Source organism: Hyla sarda, chromosome 7, assembly GCF_029499605.1.
Source record: "Hyla sarda isolate aHylSar1 chromosome 7, aHylSar1.hap1, whole genome shotgun sequence".
Taxonomy (NCBI): domain Eukaryota; kingdom Metazoa; phylum Chordata; class Amphibia; order Anura; family Hylidae; genus Hyla; species Hyla sarda.
In genome coordinates this window covers 46,876,048-46,900,323 of record NC_079195.1, presented here as the reverse complement: position 1 = coordinate 46,900,323, position 24,276 = coordinate 46,876,048, and the positions used below count along the sequence as shown (strand labels likewise).

Here is a 24,276-nt window from a genome sequence, read left to right as displayed (position 1 = left end):
GCATAGCAGATGGCTTAGTGGTTAGCACTGCTGCCTTGCAGTGCTTAGGCCTTGGGTTCAAATCCCACTAAGGACAACAATAAATAAATAAAGACTTATTATTATTATAATGTCAGCAGAGAGCACTGTGCTCGTGATGTCATCAGAGAGCATTCCAAAAAGAAAATAATTTCCTCTGTAGTATTCAGCAGCTAATAAGTACAGGAAGGATTAAGATTTGTAAATAGAAGTAATGTAAAAATCTGTTTAACTTTCCGGAGCCAGTTGATTTAAAAGAAAAAAGGATTTCACCGGAGTACCCCTTTAAGGCAAGATCAGTCTAAACAAGGTTTGTTTGCAATCTATAGCCCAGTGTTTCCCAACCAGGAGGTCTCCAGCTGTTGCAAAACTACAACTCCCAGCATGCCCGGACAGCCGCAGGCTGTCCGGGCATACTGGGAGTTGTAGTTTTGCAACAACTGGAGGCATCTTGGTTGGGAAACACTGCTATAGCCAAAGAGACCCATAGATCTGCATGGGAGCTGTGGATGCGTAATGATAGGAGTTTTGTAAAATCTTATTTATATATTTATTTATTTTAACCTCAGGGTTACATTTGGATGACAGACACTCCGAACTGATACTTTTCCACTATTACCTGGCTGCTGGTCACTAGAAAGTCTCTGACACTGATTGCGTCTAGTAAGCGGTCGCCTTTATTCTCTATACTTATTTCTCCATAGGTCACAGCGCCCTCCGATGGCCAGTACTGGCAGCATTTCTCCTGATGGAGGGAAAAAACAATCAGGTCAATTATCAGTAGGGTACGTTCACACGAGCGGATCCGCCGCTGAAGGACCGCTGTATGCTGCCTTTACAGGTGCCTGCTCGGAGCAGCAATACGCCGCTACGAGCACACACACCGATGTGCGAGTCGCCGCGCGCATGCGCAGTATACTCGCACATCGCGGCTTCTCTAGGCCTATCTCAGGGAGCAGGGGGGGCAGTCGCGATGTATGCGAGTACAACGCGCATGCACGGCGACTCGCACATCGCAGCAGTGTCTGCTCGTAGCGGCGTATTGCCTCTCCGAGCAGGCAGATCTAAAGGCACCCTGTAGGGGTCCTTCAGCGGCGAATCTGCAGCGTAGAATACTTATTTAATCTTGAGACACATCATTTTGTCCTAAGGATAGAAAAGTAACACACAAAAAGTCTCTCTCCAGATATTGGCGTATTTTCAGGTTACCTGCTCCCTTTCCTGCAGTTCTGTAAGGATCACAAGCGTGTGACACTTCCACTCCCACACCATCCTCCAGAAATCCTCCACCGTGTGCGGCAGTGGACCTTGGGTGGCAATAAAATAGTCTTTCTGTCGATAGCCCTAAAAAAAAAAAATGAAAAGGAAAATAAATAAAAAGAGAAATTACAGCTAAAGACATAATAAGAACAAATATACATAGAAAAAAAAAAAAAAAAAAAATATATATATATATATATATATATATATATATATATATGGGAAAACCTTTTTACCAGTAAAATCTAAAGCATTCTGAACCACTTGTATTCCGTGCTGGGTGCTCACGTCAGGGACTGTTCACGCCTTGTTTTTTGGCATGTATTTTAGCACTTATTATGTGCCAAAATACAAGCTGGAAAAAAAACTTGTAGAATGTGCGTGTTATGTTTTCAATGGGAATTTACACCACTGTTCACATTGCGATGCATGATTTTTTTTTTTCGCCCATATCATGCACAATCACTATGGCTTGTCCTACAGCACCATCTGTTTTATTCCAGCACAGCTGCTTCTAGGTGTTATTTTTATTTTTAACTTTAATGTGATCTTTAGTCTGACTCTCCAAATCTTCCAGTGTTTAGTCCTGGGTTCTGACTTCTTGTGAACTACAGGATGACATCATCAGCGCTCAGATCCCTCCTACTAGCTTGCAGACCCCTCCCAGCTCCATGTGCTATCTCTATGGGATCAGAATATATGGCCGTTATACCCTACCCTTCTAAGCTCTATATGTATACTGCTGCTGTCACTATGGTATCAGGATATATAGTAGTTATACACATCCCCTCCAGCCATGACTGTATACTGCTGCTGCTACTTCTATTGGACAGGATATGTAGTAGTTATACACCTTCCCTCCAGCTCTATCTGCATACTGCTGCTGTTACCTCTATGGGATCAGGATATATCACAGTTGTACACCTCCCTTCCCAGTTATATCTGTAAACTGTGCTGCTTTCTCTATGGGATATGGATATATAGCAGTTATACTCCTGTCCTAACTGTATCCTGCTGCTTCTATTGGATCAGGATACGTAGTAGTTATACACATCCTCTCCAGCTTTATTTGTATACTGCTGCTACTGTCTCTATGGAATTAAGATATATATAGTAGTTATACACATCCTCTCCAGCTCTATCTGTATACTGCTGCTGCTATCTGTATTGGATCAGGATATACAGTGGTTTTACACCTCTCTTCTAAGCTCTATCAGTATACTGCTGCTATCTCTAAGGGATCAGGATATATAGTAGTAATATACCTCCCCTCCGGTTCTTTCTGTTTACTCCTGTTGCAAGTGGTATAGGATCAGGATATATAGTAGTTGTGCACCTCCTTCTATCTGTATACTGCTGCTGCTATCCCTGTAAGATCAGGACGTATAGTAATTATACCACTCCCTTCCAGCTCTATCTGTATACTGCTGCTACTGCTATCTATGTGGGATCAGGATATATAGTTGCTATACATCTCTCCTCTATCTCTCTGTGTACTATAGACCTGGCCTGGACAAGTGTGCATGTGTTCTCAAGACAACATGTGGAGTAAATCACTGTCTTGAGGACAAAACAATTGGGCATGTTGAAATCCACACCCAACCCAAGGGGCAGAGGGTATGGCCGCTGTAAAGCACTGATAACCTAACATTAGGATAGGCCATCAATGTGGGGGGAGGTCGTCTGACCCTTGGGACCCCTGCTAAAAAGCTAAATAAATGGACGCTATAATCAATATGTCTGTGATGAAGGGGTACTCGGGAGAAAAACAATTTTAAAAATGACCTGTGTCTATCAGTGTTTTAAAGGGGTACTCCGGTAGAAAACAGTTTTTTTAAATCAACTGGTGCCAGAAAGTTAAACAGATTTGTATATTACTTCTATTTAAAAATCTTAATCCTTCCAGTCCTTATCAGCTGCTGTATGCTCCAGAGGAAGTTCTTTCCTTTTTGAATTTCCTTTCTGTCTGACCACAGTGCTCTCTGCTGACACCTCTGTGCAGTTTAGGAACTGTCTGGAGCAGGAGAGATGTGCTATGGGGATTTGCTCCTACTCTGGACAGTTCCTGACACGGACAGAGGTGTCAGCAGAGAGCACTGTGGTCAGACTGGAAAGAAATTCAAAAAGAAAAGAACTTCCTCTGTAGTATACAGCAGCTGATAAGTACTGGAAGGATTAAGATTTTTTAATAGAAGTCATTTACAAATCTGTTTAACTTTAATTTAAATAGTAATTTACAAATCTGTTTAACTTTAATTTAAATAGTAATTTACAAATCTGTTTATCTTTCTGGCACCAGTTGATTTAAAAAAAAAAAAATATATGATTTTCACCGGAGTACCCCTTTAATGATTAATTACAACCAATGGTGATGCAGTCATTACACCAGCATGAAAATCTTTAAAAAAAAAAACCATTGTTTCCATACATGAAGACGCCATGACTATGGTCTTATCACCCCTGATCCGCCCATTAATACGTATTCTTCGCATGAATGCACTTCGCACATGGAGGAGGCAGACAAATAGCTGGTGGAAAACTCCTCGCTTCTTTTCTCTAAGGAGTGTGCGGAATGATTCAGCCATGATAAGATCTATGGCAGCCGGGCAATTTCCGCCTACAGACAACACACAGCTACGGGCGCCTGCCAGTACATTAGACTAGTGCAGCGTTTCCCAACCGGTGTCCCTCCAGCTGTTGCAAAACTACAACTCCCAGCATGCCCGGACAGCCAACGGCTGTCCGGGCATGCTGGGAGTTGTAGTTTTGCAACAGCTGGAGGGACACCGGTTGGGAAACACACTACAAAAACAACTATTTGTACAGAAGATTACCATTTGTCCATTTGTAGACTCTATTTTGTCTACATGTGCAATATTATTAAAACAAAATCGAATGCAACTTTATCTGAAGAAAAATAAAAAACACACCAGAAGCTGATGCATAAGGGAAAAGACGAGGCGGCACGCACAGGGGCGGGGCCCCTAGGCCAGGAACTTCCCTATTATGTTACAGTCTTTCGTATGTTTACATATGTATAGCAAATCCTGGTTACACCCCTTGCATTGTGTGAGCTGTCTGCTACTCTCCATCTTTTGTTTCACCGTCTTTCTCACAGACGGGCGCCAGTGCGGTAACCTCTCCTGCTTGTCCCTGCACTGTCTATCCAGCTGCTTTACATCTCTGTAGAGCTGGACATGCAGTTATCAGGCCAATAACTATTAAAGGGGTTATCCAGCATAAGGTGATTTTAGTACGTACCTGGCAGACAGTAATGGTCATGCTTAGGAAGGATCTGCGCTTGTCTCGGGGTTAAATGGCTATGCTGTGAGATTACCATAACACTGTGGCTAGCTTTTTGTGAACTTGTATTTCCTGTTATCAGTTTTCTTGTTTGCCTACAAATCCCATGATACCATTTTCCTCCTTCCCACACATCAGCCACCCCACCCAGACCTGTGATTTTCAATCAGGGTGCCTACAGCTGTTGCATTAGTTACAGATTGATCTCTTTCCCACCAAGCGATCGCTCCACCCATTGAAGCAGACAGGCTCCCTGTCATCAGCTGACTAGTGAGGTCAGGTCTGGGCCGGATTGTAACTTGGGAAAAATCAGAGACAACAGTCATTTTGTATGCTGGTAAAAATAAAAATTGGGGTGAAAATCACAGAAGAATTGTGAGAAAACCGTCACACACAGGTACAGACACTATATTATGAACTACACTAACTTTACAGCCCCTGTAGCATAGTCAAATAAAAAAAATTCCTGGAATACCCCTTTAAGCTGGGTTCACATATATCTGGTGTCCGGCTCAGACTAACTCGTCGCAACTGATGCCACATCTGATGACAAAAGTGCATCAGTTGTTTAGGATTCGGCATTCATTATTGTGCATGTCGAACAGAGGAACACAGGAAATGGGGGTAAAATGGGAGAAAGAGACAATTTCCATTTTTATTGGGGGAGGGGATTTTTCTATTTTTTTTTAACTTTTTATTTTTTTTTACTTTTCTTTCTTTTTGTACACTTTTTATGACCCCATAGGGGACTATCTATAGCAATCACTTGATTGCTAATACTGTTCAGTTCTATGCAAAGGGCATAGCACAGATCAGTATTGTCGGCGGTCTTCTGCTCTGGTCTGCTCGATGTCAGACCAGAGCAGAAGACCCCAGGAGATGGCCGGAGGCAGATGAGGGGACCTCCAGCCGCAGGCGTTCCGATCCTCTAATTTAACACATTGCCGCAGATTTCGTGATCTGTATTGATCACGGCATCTGAGGAGTTAATGGCAGACATTAGCGTGATCGCTGATATCTGCCATTACCGGCGGGTCCCGGCTGCTGATAGCAGCCGGGACCTGCAGTGCATGACGTGAGCACTGCTCCGATGCTCGCGGCAATGTACAGGACGTAAAAGTACCTCCAGGTGCACGACGTACCTCCACACCAGGACGTACATTTACGTCCGTGGTCATTAAGGAGAGAAATCAACTGGTGCCAGAAAGTTATACAGATTTGTAAATGACTTCTATTGAAAAATTGTAATCCTTCCAGTACTTATCAGATGCTGTGTACTACAGAGACAGTTCTTTTCTTTTTGAATTTATTTTCTGTCTGACCACAGTGCTCTCTGCTGATACTTCTGTCCATGTCAGGAACTGTCCAGGAGCAAATCCCCGTAGCAAACCTATCCTGCTTTGGACAGTTCCTGACATGGACAAAGGTGTCAGCAGAGAGCACTGTGGTCAGACAGAAAAGAAATTCAAAAAGAAAAGAACTCTGTAGTATACAGCATCTGATAAGTACTGGAAGGATTAAGATTTTTCAATAGAAGTCATTTTCAAATCTGTTTAACTATCTGGCACCAGTTGATTTAAAATAAATTGTTTTCCACCAGAATAACTTTTAGTGGCATCCTGTTGCATTGTTTTTATTCCGTTAATTTTGCATTTTTATTATTGTCTGGCTACTTCCTGGTTCCTCACACCTCTTCTGAGCATGTTCAGAAGTAATAAAGATCAAACAGATCAAAACAGATTGGAAAAAAATGGTGCAAACTAAAACATTAAAGGCTCATCAGTTTTCAATCCATTACCCATAGACTTCAATGTTAAATTTATAATATCTATTTCTAGTCCGTTTTTCTTTTTTACGGGAGAAAAAAATACTGCTAGCACCGTCTTTTCTCTTGCCAAGAAAAAAATGGAAATGAGAGCAGACGGGTGCAAACGGCTGACAAAGGATTGTGAATAAATCCCATTGACATCAATGGGATTAATTTACAACCGTTTGAAAGCCGTAAAAAATCTACAATAATGGAACTTGGACAGGAGAAATATTACGGGGACAGACGGCCATCTGAACGAGCCCTAAGATGCATTTCCCTATCCGGCACCCAAGCGACTTGGGTTCCATCCGGCAACCAACTTGAGACTCTGGATGAGTGTGAACTGTCCCATTCAAATGAATGGAATTACTTCTACAATCAGTTTCCCTCTACAGCACCAGATGGAAACGCTGTCGAACATATGTCAAGGGGACGTTATTTGTATCGGCCGATATTGAGATCGTCATTAAGGGGCCTTCTCATCATACACCGGTTGCTCAGTCCTGCATCCATTGGCAGTCTAGATAGTGGTTGGGCATTTTGGTTAGAAACGTGGACCACCCAGTTAGATATTAGTTTATGGGGTGTGTGAAGGGGGAGATTTAAATAGGCACTATCCTGCTAGCCTGGCAGAAGTCCAAAATCAGGAAATGCAGTCTGGAGTGCTGAGGGGTGTGTTTGCAGCCTTATCCAATCAGAGCTCATCTCATACTGAACTGCTCTGAGCTGTGTGTAGCAGAGTGAGGCAGGAAGTTCTCCCCTGTATGGCTTCAGATGATGTCACGCCTGCTGGGGAATGCCCCTTCCCAGTCTGTGAATCTGACTGAGCAGAAAATATCAAGGTAGAAAACTAAAAAATAATAAAAATAAAGGCAGGGGGTGGTTTATCATGATGGGAGCAGAGACCTGGGAGGATTATACAATATAACAAGATCATGAGAGGGACTCTTTAACACTGTGTATTTAGCTACACACGTTTTTGAATCTAACTTACCAGGCTTTATGTTGTATGTGTGTGCCAAATTTATCAAAAGTAGAGCGCGGTTTCATAAATTTGGCACACTTGCATATGTGTGGGATTTTTGCTTCTGTGAAGTTGTTGTGAGCAAGTTTTGTAAGTGAAAAGCTGTCAGGTATTGATCTGCGGCATTTGGAGCCCTCGTCGCCAAAATTTGTGATGTTCGGAGAAAAGACGCACGAGATAAATTGACAACCACAGCAAATTCAAAAGGTAAAACACCAACATTTGCACCTTTTTTTTTTACACACCAAAAGACGTGTAAAATGCTTGATGATAAATTTCCTGCTAAGGGCATGTTGATACAACAGAATTTCTAAATGGAATTCACCTGAAAATATAATCTCAGAAATGCACTGTGCACACGGCAGAATATATTCGCCAGAATACGAGACGGCACATTTCCAAGCGGTTCTAGCGCTGGCGGAATATGCAAATTCACTGAATGATTTCCATGTTTTACTCAGAGTAAGTGCTCGTCCACACTACGGACATTCAGCCAAAATTCTGCTGGCTGAGTTCTCCTTGCAGCAGACACTGCCGAATACTTCGGTGGTAAAACCACAGTACCTTCTCTATGGACGGTATTGCAGTCTGGCGGAATTCTGCCAAAAGAAGTTCATTCTTTTGGCCGGACTTAGTGTCTGCCGGTGGAATTCTGCTGTTGTGATTCTGCTGTTTGAACAGAGCAGCATAATCTCATTGATAACAATGTGACTTTTCTGCAAGCGGGTTTCGGCAGTGTAAACGGACCCTTACTCAGAGTTTTTAAATGAATAATTGCCATTATGTTTATCCTTAACACAACAGTTTACTGTATACATACATCAATAAAGGAAGCGTTGATATAGTCCGTGTATTCTTCCCCTCTCTTCATGGACAGGATCACACGGTTAAAGTCATCTGATAAGAATTAAACAAGAGAATTATATATAGTGCTGTCCACTTTCTGCATTTAATCACTGAGGAATAGAGCAAAGTGTGCTTCAGTCATTATAATCACTGCACTGGATTTTACTGCAAATGTGACCACTAGGGCGACTCATGACCTCATTTGTTTCTACACCAAACAGAGATATTGCCTAATATCATTCAGCCTCATGATATTTATTTATTTATTTTATTTATTTATATAGCGCCTACAGATTCCGCAGCGCTTACAATTATGGGGTACAAACAAAGACAAGTCTCAGACATAATATTACACAATAACTATTCAAACAAGAGGTGTGGGGATATATTGGGGATATGTTGGGGATATGTTGGGGATATGTTGGGGATATGTTGGGGATATATTGGGGATATGTTGAGGACAATTAGAAACTGTTATAGGCCTGTCTGAAGAGATGTGTTTTTAGGCCACGCTTGAAACTATGGATGTTGTTGTTGAATCTGAGGGATTGAGGGATAGCATTCCAGAGAACCGGTGCAGCACGAGTGAAGTCTTGGAGACGGGAGTGAGAAGTTCGGATTATAGAAGATGTTAGTGTGAGGTCATTAGCAGATCGGAGAGAACGTGTAGGATGGTAGACGGAGATGAGAGAGGAGATGTAGGGAGGTGCAGCACTGTGGAGAGCTTTGTGTGTGAGACTGAAGATTTTGTACTGTATTCTGGACTGAATTGGTAACCAGTGTAGTGACTGGCACAGGGAGGAGGTGTCGATGTAGCGGCTGGAGAGGAAGATGAGTCTGGCTGCGGCATTAAGGATGGACTGGAGAGGAGAGAGTTTGGAGAAAGGAAAGCCTATTAGTAAAGAGTTACAGTAGTCGAGGCGGGAGTGAATCAAAGCAATAATGAGAGTTTTAGCAGATTCAGTAGTGAGAAACGGGCGGATTCTGGAAATGTTTTTGAGATGCAGGTGACAAGAACGTGAAAGAGACTGAATATGGGGAGTGAAAGACAGATCAGAGTCAAGTATAACTCCAAGATAGCGAGCCTGCTGCCCGGGAGTTATGGTAATACCACATAATGAGATGGAAATGTCAGTGTTCGGTACAGTATCAGTTGATGGAGAAAAAACAAGAAGTTCTGTTTTCGAAAGATTTAGTTTCAGATATAAAGAGGACATGATGTCTGAGATAGCAGAGAGACAGTCACTGGTATTCTGTAGGAGTGCAGGGGTGATGTTGTGGGAAGAGGTATAGAGTTGGGTGTCATCAGCATAGAGGTGGTACTGGAAATCAAATCTACTGATTGTTTTTCCAATGGGGGATGTGTAGAGTGAAAAGAGTAGAGGACCCAGGACCGATCCCTGGGGAACCCCGACAGCAAGGGGAAGAGGAGAAGAAGTAGAGCCAGAAAACAAGACGCTAAAGAAGCGGCCAGAGAGATAGGAGGAAAACCAGGCGAGAGCAGAGTCCTTGAGACCGATTGAGCGGAGACTACTGAGGAGGAGTTGGTGATCCACAGTGTCAAAAGCCGCAGACAGGTCCAAGAGAATCAGTAAAGAGAAATTGCCATTTGATTTGGCCGTCAGAAAATCGTTAGTGACTTTGGTTAGGGCCGTTTCTGGGGAGTGAAGGGAGCGGAAACCAGACTGTAAGGGGTCAAGGAGAGAGTTCTAGGAGCGATAGCGGATAAGGCGGGAGTAGACCAAGCGTTCCAGGAGTTTGGAGATAAAGGGGAGATTTGAGACGGGTCGATAGTTGGCTGCACAGGACGGGTCCAGAGATGGTTTTTTCAATAGTGGGGTTATGATAGAGTGTTTGAAGGAGGAGGGAAAGACCCCAGAAGAGAGGGAGAGGTTAAAGATTTTAGTTAGGTGACAGCTGATAGCAGGAGAGAGACTGGATGAGGTGTGATGGCAAGGGGTCACTAGAGCAGGTAGTGGGGCGGGCGGAGGAGAGGAGCCTGGAAACCTCATCCTCCGTTACAGGCTCAAAAACTGAGAGTGATGAAGAGGAGATGTGGCTGGGAATTGGATCAGAACTTTTAGGGGACTGGGAGAGGATTTCATGACGAATGTCATCGATTTTAGTTTTGAAGTATTTGGCCAGGTCTTCAGCACAGAGATCAGTGATTGGGGTCTGTACTTTAGGCCGAAGGAGAGAGTTGAACATGTCAAAAAGGCGTTTTGGGTTGTTAGACAGAGAGGAGATGAGGGAGGTAAAATATGTTTGTTTGGCGAGATGAAGAGCGGAGTAATAGGATTTAAGCATGAATTTATAGTGCAGACAGTCTGAAGAAGTCTTAGTTTTCCTCCACAGACGTTCAGCACACAACAAAATAGTAACTCCACTAAAACCTAAAAGAGCATGCATTTATTTATTTACTATTAGATATATAATGAATTATGTAGATATAAATAATACTTCCTTTATTTTTATAGTGCTCACATATTCTGCAGTGCAGTACATAGCTTGTCATCACTTAGATTGGTCCTGGTCCCCATTGGGACTCACAATCTTAATTCACCTTTCAGTACGTTTTGGAGGAAATCGGAGGAAACCCAGAAAGGGGTACTCAGGTGGAAAACTATTTTATTTTTTATTTTTAAGTCAACTGATGCTAGAAAGTTAAACAGATTTGTAAATTACTTCTCTTAAAAAATCTTAATCCTTCCAGTACTTATCAGCTGCTGTATACTACAGGGAAAGTTCTTTTCTTTTTGAATTTCATTTCTGTCTGACCACAGTGCTCTCTGCTGACATCTCTGTTCATTTCAGGAACTGTCCAGAGTACAAGCAAATCCCTATAGAAAACCTTTTCTTTTCTGGACAGTTCCTGACATGGACAGAGGTGTCAGCAGAGAGAACTGTGGTCAGATTGAAATTAATTACTCAACTTCCTTTGGAGCATACAGTAGCTGATAAGTACTGGAGGAGTTAAGGTTTTTTAATAGAAGTAATTAAAAAATCTGTTTAACTTTCTGCCACCAGTTGATGAAAAAAACATTTGACTTTCCACTGGAGTACCCCTTTAACACCTGAGAGTCTTTTTCTAATATACACTAGTCTTTTATCCCAAGACATTAGAACACCCTACTTTTGAAAGATTGTAATACAGAACAAAGATGTAATGGATAGGTATATAATGGCAGAAGCTGACATTATGATAGAACTTACACGGGATAATCTGGATGACTCTGGCTTTTTTCATGTTGGCCGGCAGGTTCCCCGTCCTCATGTTCTCTTTCATTATTCGGACGTTTGTTAGTTTCTGCAAATAAAGACAGAATAAAGTCAGTTCTACTTGTGGAATGACTACATATGACTGAAATACAATACATGTGATTTTGTTATAGGGATTTTCCCGGGATATCACAGTGGTGACCTATCATAGGGAATATCATACGGGAATATCATATGGGATACCTTCTCTCCCCCAATATCATCTGTCAGGAGGAGAGTCATGAGGCTGCCATTACACACCATCTGTTCCCAATGAAATCGGTGGGTTTGACTGACACTTGTCTTATGTAGAGGTTGAGGAAACGTAAAGCAAAAAATAAATAAATACTTGCTCACCACAATCTAATGGGCTCCTCAGTAAATTCACAATCACTATGTAACACATTTGTTATTGCAGTGTTGGGCTTGGTTCACACAACGTATAATTCACCACTGTGTTTTTTTTATTTATTTTTTTATTAAATGCTCACATTTGTATCGGGAAAAAAAAATGCTGTAAAAATTGAAGCCCTTTGCAATTGCAGATTACAGACAGAAATGTAAGAGTTAAATAAAATACATTGGTATATTTTACGACGTTTGAAGTTAACTTTAGTGTTATGCGATGATTCTAACATCATAAGCTGAGCTTCAGGACACCACATGAGCAAACTGATGACAGACCAATGCCTTGTTGGGTCACGTCTGCTACTACAGGGTGAGCATAAAAATACCATCCGGACTGTCAGCTCTTAAAGGAAATCTGTCATCAGAATCACTCGCACTAAACCTGTTACACAGGCTTGTAGTGCGGGTGATCCTGATTAAAACGCTCCTTACCTGGTTAAAAATGGTTCAGCGCTTCTTAAGATATCTTTATTTTTAGTTTTCTGTTATTCCCTGGCTTGGGACTCAGTGGGAGGTGTTATCATCTGGGACTCGAACACACGTCATTCTAGCTGGGCGGAGCAGCTGCCCGGCTCATGAATATTCATGAACTTATCCTCCTGGTCTAATTCTTCTTTCTTGGTCTGTTTGTGAATAAATACACCCTCCGTCCCTCCCTTCCTCCCACCCCCGGCTTTTCACTTATGCAGCCCGTCTTCTTACTTGTATTGGGCCGCAGCTTGAGTGAAGCCGGGGGGAGAACGCCACTTCCAGGTGTACGGAACGCGGCGCATGGGCGGCCCTCCACACCAGACCGAGAAAGAAGAATTAGACCAGAAGGATAAGTTCATGAATATTCATGAGCTGGGCGGCAGCTCCACCCAGCTAGAATGACGTGTGGCCGAGTCCCAGATGATAACACCTCCCACTGAGTCCTAAGCGAGGGAATAACAAAAAACTAAAAATATAGATATCTTAAGAAGCGCTGAACCATTTTTAACCAGGTAAGGAGCGTTTTAATCAGGATCACCCGCACTACAAGCCTGTGTAACAGGTTTAGTGCGGGTGATTCTGATGACAGATTTCCTTTAAGAGTGTCGTCATCTTTAATGATCACCTTGGATTACATAAGTTTTACAAGGGAAAACAAAATACTTAGTAGAAATGTAAATGTAAAGTGTAGACGGGCTTGAGGTTAGTTAAGTGAAATAAAAAAGAAAAATAAATACTATGTTGCCAAGTCATTCGCTTGAAAGGGTTGATGAAGTAGAATAACATGGCTATATTTCTTTTCGTTTGTTTTTTAAAAAGAGCACCTGTCACCAACTTTTAATTTATTGTTCCTTATGTAATTATAAGACACTTTGATATTTACTTGTTGTTAAAATTCTCAACCTTTATATGTTTTTACTGTGATTGAAAAAAATGCCCACTAGGTGGCTCTGTTCTGTTCCCTGCGCAAGTCAAACAGTTAGTTTGGTCTCCTCCTGGCCTGGAAGGAGACCAATTCAGGAAATGCGTGCCGGGCATGGCGAGGCACAGCTCTCGCAGGCTTCAGTGACGTCACACCCACTTTCTCCTGTTGGGAGCTCAGAAAATGTTTTGGCAGGAAGGGGTGTTAGGAGTAGTTACGGAATATAATCTGAGTTAGTTTAGAAAATATGGTTTGATGACCGATACTCTTTAAATCATTGATTTAAATAGTCATCAGGGCCACCAGCTCCTGAAAACTAATCACATTCTCTCAGCTGTAATTACACATGGGCCCCTCTGGCATGATTGAGAACCCAGAGAGGCCCATGTTATCCATTGCGCATGCTTAGAGCTTTGGGAAAAGGCAGTTGATGACATAGGATCCTCACTTGTCATGTCTTAGTAGGCGCCACTACAGTCGTGAGACGGTGACTAGTTCTCAGAAGATGTCCGCCCCGATGACTAGTTACTTGTCATTAGCATATGGCACTGGACAGCTAAAATTTTTTATTTTATACATGGTGTTTAGCATTCCAGGACACCTTCCGGCGCAGTATTATAAGAAGTAATATGTGTTCCTGTAGGTTTAATAACACTTTTTCTAGTGACAGGTTCCCTTTACAGTTGTGCTCATAAGTTTACATACCCTTGCAGAATTTCTGATTTCTTAACCAATGTTCATGGTTAGTGTTTGGCTGAAGCCATTTATTGTCAAACAACTGTGTTTACTCTTTTTAAATCATAATCACAACACAAACTACCCAAATGACCCTGATCAGAAGTTTACATGCCCCACTTAATACTGTGTATTGCCCCCTTTAACATCAATGACAGCTTTTTGTGGTAGTTGTGGATGAGGCTCTATCTTCTCAGATGGTAAAGCTGCCCATTCTTCCTGGCCAAAAGCCTCCAGTTCCCCTAAATTCTTGGGCTGTCTTGCATGAACTGTACGTTTGAGGTCTCCCCAGAGTGGCTCAATGATATTGAGGTCTGGAGACTGAGATGGCCGCTCCAGAACCTTCACTTTATTTTGCTGTAGCCAATGACAGGTTGACTTGGCCTTGTGTTTTGGATCATTGTCATGCTGGAATGTCCAAGTACGTCCCATGCGCAGCTTCCTGGATGATGAGTGTTAATTGTCCGCCAGTATTGTTGATACAGCACAGAGACAAGCCTCAAAACTTCTGGCACAGTCATTTGGAGTGATGAGACTAAAATTGAACTGTTTGGACAGAACCATAAACGCTGCATTTGGAGAGGAGTCAACAAGGCCTATGATGAAAGGTATACCATTCCTACTGTGAAACATGGTGGTGGATCACTGATGTTTTGGGGATGTGTGAGCTACACAGGCACAGGAAATTTGGCCAGAATTGATGGCAATATGAATGCAGTAATGTATCAACAAATGCTGCCAGACAATTTGCACTCATCACCCAGGAAGCTGCGCATGGGACGTACTTGGACATTCCAACATGATAATGATCCAAAACACAAGGCCAAGTCAACCTGTCATTGGCTACAGTAAAATAAAGTGAAGGTTATGGAGCGGCCATCTCAGTCTCCAGACCTCAATATCATTAAGCCACTCTGGGGAGACCTCAAACACGCAGGCCATGCAAGACAGCCCAAGAATTTAGAAAGGAAAAACAGGTGCGCTCCTTGTGCAGAGGATTAATAAGCAAATTAGAAGTAGAATTTGCAGAATTCTGCAAATTCATTGAAAATTCCACAGTGTGCACGGTGTAGAATCCTATTGAAAACAATGGAAAGCTGCTGCACTGGAATTTCCAAGCAGAATTTCTCTACTCATACATTTTCTAGTGTGAATGGGCCCCAGGTTAAGGTTGAATAGGTTAAAGAAAAACTATCATCTCGTTCACCCACACCAAACCCAATACACTGGATTATAGTGCGGGTGAACATGAGACCGATGCAGGGTTTCTGACTAATATACATACATGCCGGTCCATCTGAAGGTCGGCTTCTATCTTCGCTGAATTGTGCGCTGGGGCTACTGAGCGCTCATGTGACCAGTGCCCATGAATATTCAAATCCAGCCGGTGGTGTCGCCTCCACCGTGCAATTCAGAGCAGATAGAACCGATCTTCAGAGGGCCCAGGCGCCAGACTGCAGGTATGTATATAAGTCTGAGACCTCGCATCGGTCTCCTGTTCACCCGCACTATAACCCGGTTTAAGGGGTTTAGTGCGGGTGAACAGGATGACCGTTTTCCTTTAAAGTCAGGCCTCTGTATGGGGCCCTCTGCCCAAATTAGGACCTTATTCAGGCCATTTCAAGTATGTAAAGATTGTTATACATGGCTGTTCTCAGCTAAGTACATACAGTAGAAAAAATATGACAATCTGGAAAAAGTTCTATCGTCATGGAAACAAGTTTGCTATCAATAAAGAGCTTCCCACACTTCATTCTCCGTGAGCCCTTTATCCACCTACGTTTTCACATATTCTCACCGTAATTCGTGCTCTGCATTATAGACTCTACACAATGCTCCTGCGGTTGAGTTGCTTCCAATTGGCATCTGCTCAATCTTTATTGGCTAAAAAGTGTCTACATCATATTACGTGCACACAATGAAGACAAAAAAATACCTGGCAACCTCGTGAGGATACTTAAAGGGGTATTCCATATTACACAAAGTATAAAGTGTAACTACAACGTTGCTGTGGTGGCGGGATACACATTTAAAACTCCCGGCAACTCCGTAGCCCACTGTTACAGCAAGGGGTCTATGGAATTGCCGGAAGTCCCATACACTTGCATTTGACTACCGGCAGTTCTGTAGAGCGCTCTCTTTAGCAGCAGGCTACAGGGGTTGCCAGAAGTTTTAAACAGGTATCGTGCCGCCGCAGCAACATTGTAATTACACTTTAAATAACACTAGGTTTTTAAAGTGTTAGGCTATGTTAAGACGACAGGAATTCTGTGTCCTCTTTAATTTGGCCGGAATTTTGCATCTTTCCGACTCTATGTGGAATTTCTGCGGAATTCATGCAGAAGTTCATTCATTCATTGAAAAAGTTTACATTTTGTGCGACATACACGCGACTTCTGCACAAAATTTTACACAAAATCTGAATTTTTCGGAGGAAAAAAAAAGCCCCATTGACTTCAATGGCCTTTCGCAGCAGAATTTTGCAAAAATATAAAATAAGATTTACATGTGCAATTTTTGCTGCAGAACGTCCACAGCAAAAAATTAAGCATTGTGAATGCGACTGCGGAATCCCATTGAAGACAATAGGCTATGAATACATGCAAAATTTTCATGCGGATTTCTGTGCGGAAATTCTGCCGTGTGGTCGTTGCCTTACTGTCATTTCATGGAGACATGTCAAAAGTTTTAACCAGTCGAGGTCTGGGTGCTGAGACCCCCACCGATCACTAAAATAAAGGGGGAGAAGTGTTTAGTTATGCGCTGGAGACAGGGAGGGATTAGCAGGGGTTCTAATGATTAGTGGGATCTCAGAACCCATTAATCAAAACATGTCTCTATGTCAGTGTTTCCCAACAAGGGTGCCTGGGAGTTGTAGTTTTGCAACAGCTGGAGGCACACTAGTTGGGAAACACAGATCTAATGTGTATGGGGATGTCTAATCCCTGATGGAAGATGTTGGGATGAGTAGAATCAGACATACTGGAATCCTGTAGGATATACCCTTCCTATAGAAAACCAATGGAGACTTGGCCGAGCCAAGAGCGTGTGTGTGTTTGGTGCGTCATGAGAATAGCTGCGGCCCAAATAAACTTTTGGCCGATAACCACTGAATATATTTGGCAGCTTTTTGGTAATAAAACATAGGCTTCTATTTCCCATCCCATAGCAAACGGCAGTAATCCCTGTAGGATGACTTACCTTAAACTCTTGTTCCAGGCCGACTTTCTCGTAGTGCGGTGCCGGACTGTACAACGTCTGGAGGTGTTTTTCTAAGGAGGCCACGTCCAGTTCTGTGTCACCATAGAGGTAGTATTCTAGTAAGGCTTGGTAGATGAATGAATACTGCATCTGAAAGAATACAGAAAATCATATTAACACCACAATAATAGGGCTCGTAAAAAGGTTCTTAAAGGGGTTATCCAGGAAAAAACTTTTATATATATATATATATATATATATATATATATATATATATATATCTCAACTGGCTCCAGAAAGTTTAACAGATTTGTAAATTACTTCTATTAAAAAAAATATTAATCCTTTCAGTACTTATGAGCTGCTGAAGTTGAGTTGTTCTTTTCTGTCTAAGTGCTCTCTGATGACACCTGTCTGGGGAAGTGTCCAGAGTAGAAGCAAATCGCCATAGCAAATCTATTCTACTCTGTGCAGTTCCCGAGACAGACAGAGGTGTCAGCAGAGAGCACTGTTGTCAGACAGAAAACAACAACTCAACTTCAGCAGCTGATAATTATTGGAAGGATTAAGATTTTTCAATAGAAGTAATTTACAAATCTGTTTAACTTTCTGCAGCCAGTTGTTCTATATATATAAACACACACACACACACACATATATATATATATATATCTATATATATATATATATAGTTTTTCCCTGGAATACCCCTTTAATGGAAATACTGACGCATAAAGGAATGTTCCTGTAAACATAAACAAAAAGAAGCATTTCTATGTGCACAGTTCCAGATTTACTGCATTTTTGCTTTTGATTTTGCAAGGGAAAGCAGCGGCACTCCCTTTATGACCATATGCCACAGAATGGTATATGTACAGGCCTCAAGGTTTATTCTCTAATACGAGGTCTCCAATCCAGTCCTCAAGACCCACCAAAAGTCTACAATTTGGATTTTTCCATGTTCTACAGAAAATAAAACAGAAAAAAAACTGAAATGTTGGTGGGCCTTTAGGGCTGGGATGGGGACCACCCCTCTAATATGTCAAATGCCTACAAAGGAAAGATATATAGAGAATTGGATTTTGCAGTTAGGCCTATCCCTTATTAATGAGCAGGTGCCTAATTGTAGGGGAATCGAAAATGACTCCCTATAGGAAGGTATAGCATAACATGGTGCCCAACGAAATCATTGGATACCTATGTAAAGCGCAGATGCCAGCCATCTTCCAGACCGACAACTATTTGTGGTGGCTTACTGCAGTGTAGAGCCCTGAGCGGGACTGTTTACTCACTACTGCTCCCGCTGAATTCTGACCATTACTGCCCACTTCTGCAATGTGTGTGTTCAACTCCCATCCACTCCCACCTTGTGTCCAATCCTGCCAGCATTCTGTCACAGCTTTTAGAGATAGCCCCCCCTTGTGCCATTTAATCACCCCCCTTGTGCCATTTCATTACCCCCCTTGTGCCATTTCATCACCCCTTGTGCCATTTCATCACCCCCTTTGTGCCATTTCATCACCCCCCTTGTGCCATTTCATCACCTCCTTTGTGCCATTTCATCACCCCCTTGTATCATTTCATCACCCCCTTGTGCCATTTCCTCATCCCATGTGCCATTTCATCACCCCCTTGTGCCATTTCATCACCCCTTGTGCCATTTCATCACCCCTTGTGCCATTTCATCACCCCCTTGTGCCATTTCATCACCCCTTGTGCCATTTCATCACCCCCCTTGTGCCATTTCATCACCCCTTGTGCCATTTCATCATCCCATGTGCCATTTCATCACCCCCTTGTGCCATTTCATAACCCCTTGTGCCATTTCATCACCCCCCTTGTGCCATTTCATCACCCCTTGTGCCATTTCATCACCCCCCTTGTGCCATTTCATCACCCCTTGTGCCATTTCATCATCCCATGTGCCATTTCATCACCCCCTTGTGCCATTTCATCACCCCCTTCTGCCATTTCATCACCCCCCTTGTGCCATTTCATCACCTCCTTTGTGCCATTTCATCACCCCTTGTATCATTTCATCACCCCCTTGTGCCATTTCATCACCCCCTTGTGCCATTTCATCACCCCCTTGTGCCATTTCATCATCCCATGTGCCATTTGTCCGTCCCCCCCCCCCAATGTGCTATTTCATCACCCCTTGTGACATTTTATCACCCCTCTGTGCCATTTCCTCACAGCCATGTACGATTTTTTTCACCCCTGGGCCATTTCGTCACCCCACTGTTCCATTATACCACCCTCTGTGCCATTTTATTACCCTTTGTGCAATTTTTTCACACTCCTGGGGTCAGAGCCTCAGCGGGCTGTGTCTGTGATGCTTTTCTCTCCCTGACTCCCAGTCCCTTCTGCACAGCTGTGACTAGTCGCTGAGCACTGGGCGGAAGTGATAGGATGTGATGATTTTGTGGGACCCGCTGTAGGTTCGGCCGGCTCCCGTCTGCACATAGGTTTTATATTGGGTCCTGGAGGATCCCAATCCCATTGCACTCCTCTAGTGCACTGGTTAATATACAGGATACTACTAATTTAACCTCCTTGTGCCCTACACAAATATTGGAATAAACAAGTGTAGAAGATCCCAGTTGTCTCCAGCGCTGCTGCTAGGGCCATGATGAGAGTTGTAGTTCTGTACCACAGGTTGGAGACCACTAATATAAAGTATAATACTTTGGTGATGGTCACATAGGCCAAATCCATATTGTCATCCATTTCTCTTACATCGGTTTGAACCATTTGGGGCCGTTGACCGCGGATTTTCATAACAAAATCGAAAACGTCAACCTTCTTTTCTTCGTTCATCATGTCTATAATAGCGTCTATAACAATGAACGTGCCCGTCCGTCCAACACCGGCGCTAAAATACAAAGAAAATATAAAGATTGGTCAGATAAATGAGGAAAGGTTCAAGAGAGGGTCAATCACTGGAGGTGGCAATGCATTGTAAGACTGAATGGCACTTTCCCTTTACTGGAACAGCACCATGCATTCTGTAGTGGCCATGCCTGGTACTGCAGCTCAGTCTCTTTAAAGGGGTACTTCCCTGGATTTTTTTTTTTTAAAGGGGTACTCCACTGGAAAAAAAAAAATAAAATTTAATCAACTGGAGCCAGAAAGTTAAACAGATTTGTAAATTACTTTATTAAAAAAAAAAGGCTGTCCGGGCATGCTGGGAATTGTAGTTTTGCAACAACTGGAAGCACACTGGTTAAAAAAAAAAAGTTTGGCTGTCCAGTCATACTGGGTGTTGTAGTTTGCAACAGCTAGAGGCACACTGGTTGAGAGACACTAGTGTAGAGAGATACAATCTGAAACCTTGCATTACTAATTTTTAGCCACTAGGTGGCATAATTGTACAATAGTAAAAATGCAATTTCTTTTAACCCCTTTTGTGAGGAGCCATTTTCAGCAGTACGTGTCCTGTTACCAACTTATCCTCCTTTCTTCTTCTTTTATTTTACGCCTATTCCAATACTCTGGCCTTAGTTGGAACTTTCACAATCAATTGTTCTTTCTATTCGCTTTTTCTTTTTTTTATTGTCACTGCAGTAACTACTAAACACCGCACCTAACTGCAGCCATAAACAATCTGGCATTAAATTCTGTACCATAGGTTATCTACCGGTGCATAAAAAAAAAAATTTAATTGCTCTGGAGGGTGTTTATATAGGTAACCCTTCTGACCAGGATATCCAGACAGCCTATCCAAACTTAAAGAGGTACTCCAGAGGGAAAAAAAATTTTCAAAACAACTGGTGCCGGCAATTTATACTGATTTGTAAATTACTTCTATTTAATAATCTTAATCCTTCCAGTACTTATCAGCTGCTGTATGCTCCAAAAGAAGTTGAGTAGTTCTTTTCTGTCTGACCACAGTGCTCTCTGCTGACACCTCTGTCCATGTCACAAACTGTCCAGAGCAGGAGAGGTTTTCTATGGGGATTTGCTTATACTCTAGACAGTTCCTGACATGGACAGAGGTGTCAGCAGAGAGCACTGTGGTTGTGTCAGTAAACAAATTCAAGAAGAAAATAACTTCCTGTGGAGCATAAAGCAGCTGATAAGTACTGGAAGGATTAAGATTTTTAAATAGAATTCATTTACAAATCTGTTTAACTTTCTAGCACCAGTTGTTTTGAAAACATTTTTTTTTTTCTCCAGAGTACCCCTTCAAATAAAAAATATGTTTGAGATCACATCACTCTTTGAGGCTCTAAGTAGTGTTCAAGCTGTGGTCTTTATTTGTTGGTCAAAAGTATTGGTCAAAAGTAGCTTTTTTGTTTCGAACATGCTTATGGAGTAGTCATGATAGTATGCATGCCACCTTGATCTTCTCAACGCTGTAAGTTCAGGCTGTCTAACTTCTGGCTGCATTACTTCTTCAGACCTGCAGGTGTCACTGTTCCATTAGAAAAGATATATATGATGATTTTTTCTAAAAAATCACACATTGCCGGCCGTACAATGTTTTATATTATACTGTGATAGCCTGGGGGTGTAGGGTATAGGGAGTGTAGGTGTGCGGTTACTAAAGGGTGCTTCCTTAAAGGGGTACTCCTTTTAAATCAACTGGTGGCAGAAAGTTAAACATATTTGTAAATTTCTTCTATTAAAAAATCTTAATCCTTCCAGTACTTATTAGCTGCTGAATGCTACAGAGGAAATTCCTTTCTTTTTGGAACAATGATGACATCACGAACACAGTGCTCTCTGCTGACATCTCTGTCCATTTTAGCAACCATGTATAGCAGATGTTTGCTAAGGGCAGCATGGTGGCTCAGTGGTTAGCACTGCTGCCTTGCAGTGCTGGGGACTTGGGTTCAAATCCCTCTAAGGACAACAATAAATAAAACGTTATTATTATTATAATAATGTCAGCAGAGAGAACTGTGGTCGAGATGTCATCAGAGAGCATTCCAAAAAGAAAATAATTTCCTCTGTAGTATTCAGCAGCTAATAAGTACAGGAAGGATTAAGATTTTTTTAATAGAAGTAATTTACAAATATGTTTAACTTTCTGCTACCAGTTGATTTAAAAGAAAAAAGGGTTTCACCGGAGTAACCCTTTAACACTTTCTATTCGTGACGCCAGGGTGAGGGCTATTCTCTGTATGCTTGTCCTACCGCCACCCTTCCCAAAAGCGATAGAGAGATAGGAAATAATTGAATGTCCACAACCGGAGTTTTGCAGAAACTTGTCGGAACTTTTACTGAAGATTTTATGCAATAATGAACAGGAACAGTCCATATAACACAGTCTATTAGAGCTTGACAAGTGGTTGGGACCTTGTGAGTCTATTGAGCTTAGGAAGATAATTGTTGCACTGATCCCCTGGATTTAGGGGGTTAAGATTCGGTTCAGGAATCACACTAGCTTTAGCAAAGGCGAATGACCAGGGAGTCAGGAGTTTGTCTGGCGCAGAGAGGAACCATCAGACAGCCAGGTAAAATCAATGGATTTATTAGATGCAACGCGTTTCGCTGCGCATGCGCAGCTTCATCAGGCATGACAAAGGGAGGCTGATAACAGGTATATATACCTCCAAGAATTAACCATTAGAGTGCTTTTTGAAAAGAATTGTTACATAGAGTTACATATCTATATGACAATATATAAAAAAGATACATAAATACATATAAACAGAAATCACAAAAATAATAATAATAAGACAGCAATAGAAACCTATAAATATATATATAAATATATATAACATGATTATAATTATCGCATGTGATGTGAATATGACACCAAAACGACACCAATTTATATAAATATTATATATTTATATTCACATCACATGCGATAATTATAATCATGTTATATATATTTATATATATATTTATAGGTTTCTATTGCTGTCTTATTATTATTATTTTTGTGATTTCTGTTTATATGTATTTATGTATCTTTTTTATATATTGTCATATAGATATGTAACTCTATGTAACAATTCTTTTCAAAAAGCACTCTAATGGTTAATTCTTGGAGGTATATATACCTGTTATCAGCCTCCCTTTGTCATGCCTGATGAAGCTGCGCATGCGCAGCGAAACGCGTTGCATCTAATAAATCCATTGATTTTACCTGGCTGTCTGATGGTTCCTCTCTGCGCCAGACAAACTCCTGACTCCCTGGTCATTCGCCTTTGATTTCATACCTATCCAGGAGGGCTGCAGTGGACCTGCCTTCATATCTTTTCTGCTTCTAACCTTGTTGTGTGTGGGCGCACAACCAACTTTGGTAAGCGGCTTGGGAATTACCTTCCCCTACCCCCACCTGCAAGATCTACTGATCCCGCACATGAGGCGCCTTCCTTCCTTTCTCTAGACTAGCTTTAGCAGGGATTGAGATGTTAACTCACGGTTTAGTTTGTGCTGAGGCCGTAGGTTTTGAGGCCTAGCTTTTCTTTGAAAGTTGCGCAGATTTGTCCTGATAGTCCAGCATCCACGAGAGCAGCAACCCAAGAGAGCGATCATTGGCTACAGCTCCCGTAGTAACTCTGACTTTGGGGACCACCACACAAGGTACGGTGTGCAATACGGTACCGGGACACCACAATACTAGACTAACAAAAGTTCTCCTAGGGCATATCGGTGTTGGCGGACTGAGTTTTTCAGAACTGCGATGATGGTTTACAGCAGTGGTCTTCAAACTGTGGACCTCCAGCTGTTGCAAAACTACAACTCCCAGCATGCCCGGACAGCCAACGGCTGTCCGGCCATGCTGGGAGTTGTAGTTTTGCAACAGCTGCAGGTACAGAGTTAGGGGACCACTGCTGTATAGTCTATTGCAATTACAGGATGTCCCATCTTTTACAACCCTGTAACTATGTATACAGTTACATCAGTGGTAAAGAGACCCAGGGTCAGACCTTGTCCCTTAAAATAACCTGCACATTTATTTTATGAGGTTAAGTCAAATACAGTTTGCGGCTTTTCTCTCTAGTCCCCTACACCTGTTTTTTTTCTGTCCCTTGAAGACTTTGATGTGCACAAATTTTT

The 24,276-nt window shown here is 42.1% G+C and overlaps 1 protein-coding gene across 9 annotated transcripts in view; it reads right to left on the bottom strand.

The window, feature by feature from the left end:
- PTPRE (protein tyrosine phosphatase receptor type E) overlaps positions 1–24,276 on the bottom strand; it is a 245,356-nt gene that overhangs the window by 6,694 nt on the left and 214,386 nt on the right. For all 9 annotated transcript variants that reach the window (XM_056528880.1, XM_056528879.1, XM_056528882.1 and 6 more), the window contains 6 exons: positions 19,996–20,131; positions 17,257–17,406; positions 11,475–11,568; positions 8,236–8,312; positions 1,228–1,362; positions 638–763 (listed from right to left, as the gene is read on the bottom strand). In XM_056528880.1, the coding sequence (XP_056384855.1) occupies positions 638–763; positions 1,228–1,362; positions 8,236–8,312; positions 11,475–11,568; positions 17,257–17,406; positions 19,996–20,131 (718 nt within the window). The remainder of the gene's footprint in view (positions 1–637; positions 764–1,227; positions 1,363–8,235; positions 8,313–11,474; positions 11,569–17,256; positions 17,407–19,995; positions 20,132–24,276) is intronic.